General features: G+C 40.9%; 1 protein-coding gene across 2 annotated transcripts in view; it reads left to right on the plus strand.

Annotated features, from left to right (window-relative positions):
* Positions 1 to 406, plus strand: part of LOC116691070 (ly-6/neurotoxin-like protein 1) — an 11,027-nt gene extending 10,621 nt beyond the window's left edge. The window contains exon 6 of one of the 2 annotated variants that reach the window (XR_004332416.1): positions 386 to 406. Coding sequence is in view for 1 of the 2 variants with exons in the window: in XM_032518393.1 (XP_032374284.1) it covers positions 95 to 294 (200 nt within the window). In the remaining variant the exon portion in view is untranslated. Of the gene's footprint in view, positions 1 to 94 lie in introns of both variants that reach the window. The other variant, XM_032518393.1, reaches the window with a different exon arrangement.
* The last annotated feature ends 273 nt before the right edge of the window (positions 407 to 679 follow it).

Below are 679 nucleotides of genomic sequence, written 5' to 3' on the forward strand. Positions count from 1 at the left end.
ACAGGTAACAGGCCTACAGAATTAAACATCTAACTTTGTTTGAATGGATGTACTAAAACTTTAAGCTCTCACCCTAACATTATTCTTCTTCTAGTGAGTGCAGGAAATCAAAAGGTGACCCTGAAGGGCTGTGCCTCCAAGATCATGTGCTCAACGCAAGCTATGCAGGCTGCAGGAGCCCATGCAACAGATATTAGCTGCTGTCAGGGGAACTTCTGCAACAGCGCCAGCAGCACAAGTGCTGGCCTTCTGCTCCTGGTGGCACCGCTGGTCTCTTTGGTTACGCTCTCCTAACTGGTGGAGACGGCAGCATCACCACTCAGCTTTTCTCTCATCTTTGCATGGCCTTATACTGCTGCTCACACCCCGGTCCCCATCCTTTCAACCAATGCCTGAGAAAGTTTAGTTAAGTGTGTGTGTACATATATATATATGTATGTATGTATGTATGTGTATGTATGTATGTATTCTGTAATGCATGCAATACATGATCCTGTTAAGTCTTAATTAGAACAAGTAGAATGAAAACATGACAATGCACAGTTTTTGTTCTGAGTGCTATTCTCCTGACAATCAAGACTATTTTGCTGTTACTGATATAAAGAATAAATATCCTGAAATTCTACTTTGTTGAGATTTCTTTCTTTAAGTGCTCTAAATCCTTTTAGTTTCATTTAAA

Source organism: Etheostoma spectabile, chromosome 6 (assembly GCF_008692095.1).
Source record: "Etheostoma spectabile isolate EspeVRDwgs_2016 chromosome 6, UIUC_Espe_1.0, whole genome shotgun sequence".
In the NCBI taxonomy this organism is placed as follows: domain Eukaryota; kingdom Metazoa; phylum Chordata; class Actinopteri; order Perciformes; family Percidae; genus Etheostoma; species Etheostoma spectabile.